General features: G+C 60.0%; 1 protein-coding gene across 1 annotated transcript; it reads right to left on the bottom strand.

Moving 5' to 3' along the window:
* Window positions 1–13: 13 nt before the first annotated feature.
* On the bottom strand, window positions 14–1,563 carry LOC104917004 (IgGFc-binding protein-like; the record flags this gene model as incomplete). Its single annotated transcript, XM_019611662.1, has 2 exons — window positions 893–1,563; window positions 14–132 (listed from the first exon to the last, which is right to left on the bottom strand). Coding segments are annotated over exons 1-2 (771 nt in total), but the record flags the coding sequence as incomplete, so codon positions are not given.
* Window positions 1,564–1,651: the final 88 nt, after the last annotated feature.

Genomic DNA, 1,651 nt, shown 5'->3' with positions numbered 1-1,651 from the left:
TGGTGGTCCTCCAACCACATCCCCCCACCCCAAATCCCTCCTCACCTGGAGACAGGTCCCTCCTCATTAACGTTGGGTGGGGGACGCAGCTGACCCCGGGTCTGCAGCCGGTGCCCGGCGCGCACCACGAAGCTGTGGGTGATGAGAAGCTTTGGTGAGGACGTGGGGACGTCCCACCGTGGGGGGCATGGACAAAATTATGGGGGTGGGGAACATCAGGGATGGGGACATGGGCATGGAAGGGCCGTGGTTGGGTGCTGGTTGTCCCACCGTGGTTGGATTCTGGTGGCCCCAGCATGGTTGGGTTCTGGTGGCCAACCGTGGTTGGGTTCTGGTGGCCTCATCATGGATGGGTTCTGGTGGTGCCACCATGGTTGGATTCTGGTGGCCCCACCATGGAAGGATTCTGGTGATCTCACCATGGTTGGGTTCTGGTGGCCCCACCATGGTTGGGTTCTGGTGGCCCCACTATGGTTGGGTTTCTACAGGCCCACCATGGTTGGGTTCTGGTGGCCTCACCATGGATGGATTCTGGTGGCCCCACCACGGATGAGTTCTGGTGGCCTCATCATGGTTGGGTTCTGGTGGCCTCATCATGGTTGGGTTCTGGTGGCCTCATCATGGATGGATTCTGGTGGCCTCACCATGGATGGGTTCTAGTGGCCCCACCATGGTTGGGTTCTGGTGATCTCACCATGGATGGATTCTGGTGGCCCCACCATGGATGAGTTCTGGTGGCCTCATCGTGGTTGGATTCTGGTGATCTCACCATAGTTGAGTTCTGGTGGCCCCGCCATGGCTGGATTCTGATGTTCTCCCACCTACAACCTCCCATGGAGGAGCCCCCAGGGACCACCTCCCCCTCCCCACGTCCCCAAGGTCCCCAACTCACGGCAGGTCCTGGGGATGCGCCACGGTCCCACACGGATCTTAGCCTGGCGACAAGCAGCATCGTAAGCTGCCAGGACCTCTCCAAGGGCATCCCTGTCCCCAGGGGACTCGCAGAGCTCCCACAGACAGATGTCAAAGAAGATCCCGGGACGGACGACCTCATGACAGACCCCAAAAGGACCCCGGGGGTCCCTCAGGATGTTGCAGAGCTTGCTGTGGATGTATTCGTTTTTGGGAGGCTGCCGACACGGGGAGCATTTGGGACCTGGACAGAGACGGTGACACGTGGCCACGTCGTTCCGGTGGAGGTGGTGGTCGTTGTGGAGACGACCGTCGAAGTTGCCACATAGACCACAGGTGGAGTTGTGATAGGAAGAAGGCACGGTGATGGCCAACATGTCCCCGGGACCCACGGTGACGCTGAGGCCGAAGTCGGTGACGAGGAGGATGGTGGCACCTTTGTGGGCCAGGCAGGCAGCCCGGCGTGGCAGGCAGAAGGGCAGCGGCACCGCGGAGCTGTCGACCTTTGGGGGGTGGGATGGGGGGTTGGGGGTCAGCTGTGAGGGGCTGGGTGGTCGTCCATGATCCTCATCACCCGTCACTTGGACTCCATCCATCCATCCATCCATCCATCCATTCATCTGTCCATCCATCCATCCATTTATCTGTCCATCCATCCATCCTCATCCATCCATCCTCATCCATCCTCATCCATCCATCCATCCATCCATCCATCCATCCATCCATCCATCCATCCATC

The sequence above is a fragment of the Meleagris gallopavo genome, unplaced genomic scaffold, assembly GCF_000146605.3.
Source record: "Meleagris gallopavo isolate NT-WF06-2002-E0010 breed Aviagen turkey brand Nicholas breeding stock unplaced genomic scaffold, Turkey_5.1 ChrUn_random_7180001953110, whole genome shotgun sequence".
Taxonomy (NCBI): Eukaryota; Metazoa; Chordata; class Aves; order Galliformes; family Phasianidae; genus Meleagris; species Meleagris gallopavo.
Note: the sequence above shows the minus strand (reverse complement) of the source record. Positions and strands in the feature narration are given on the sequence as shown.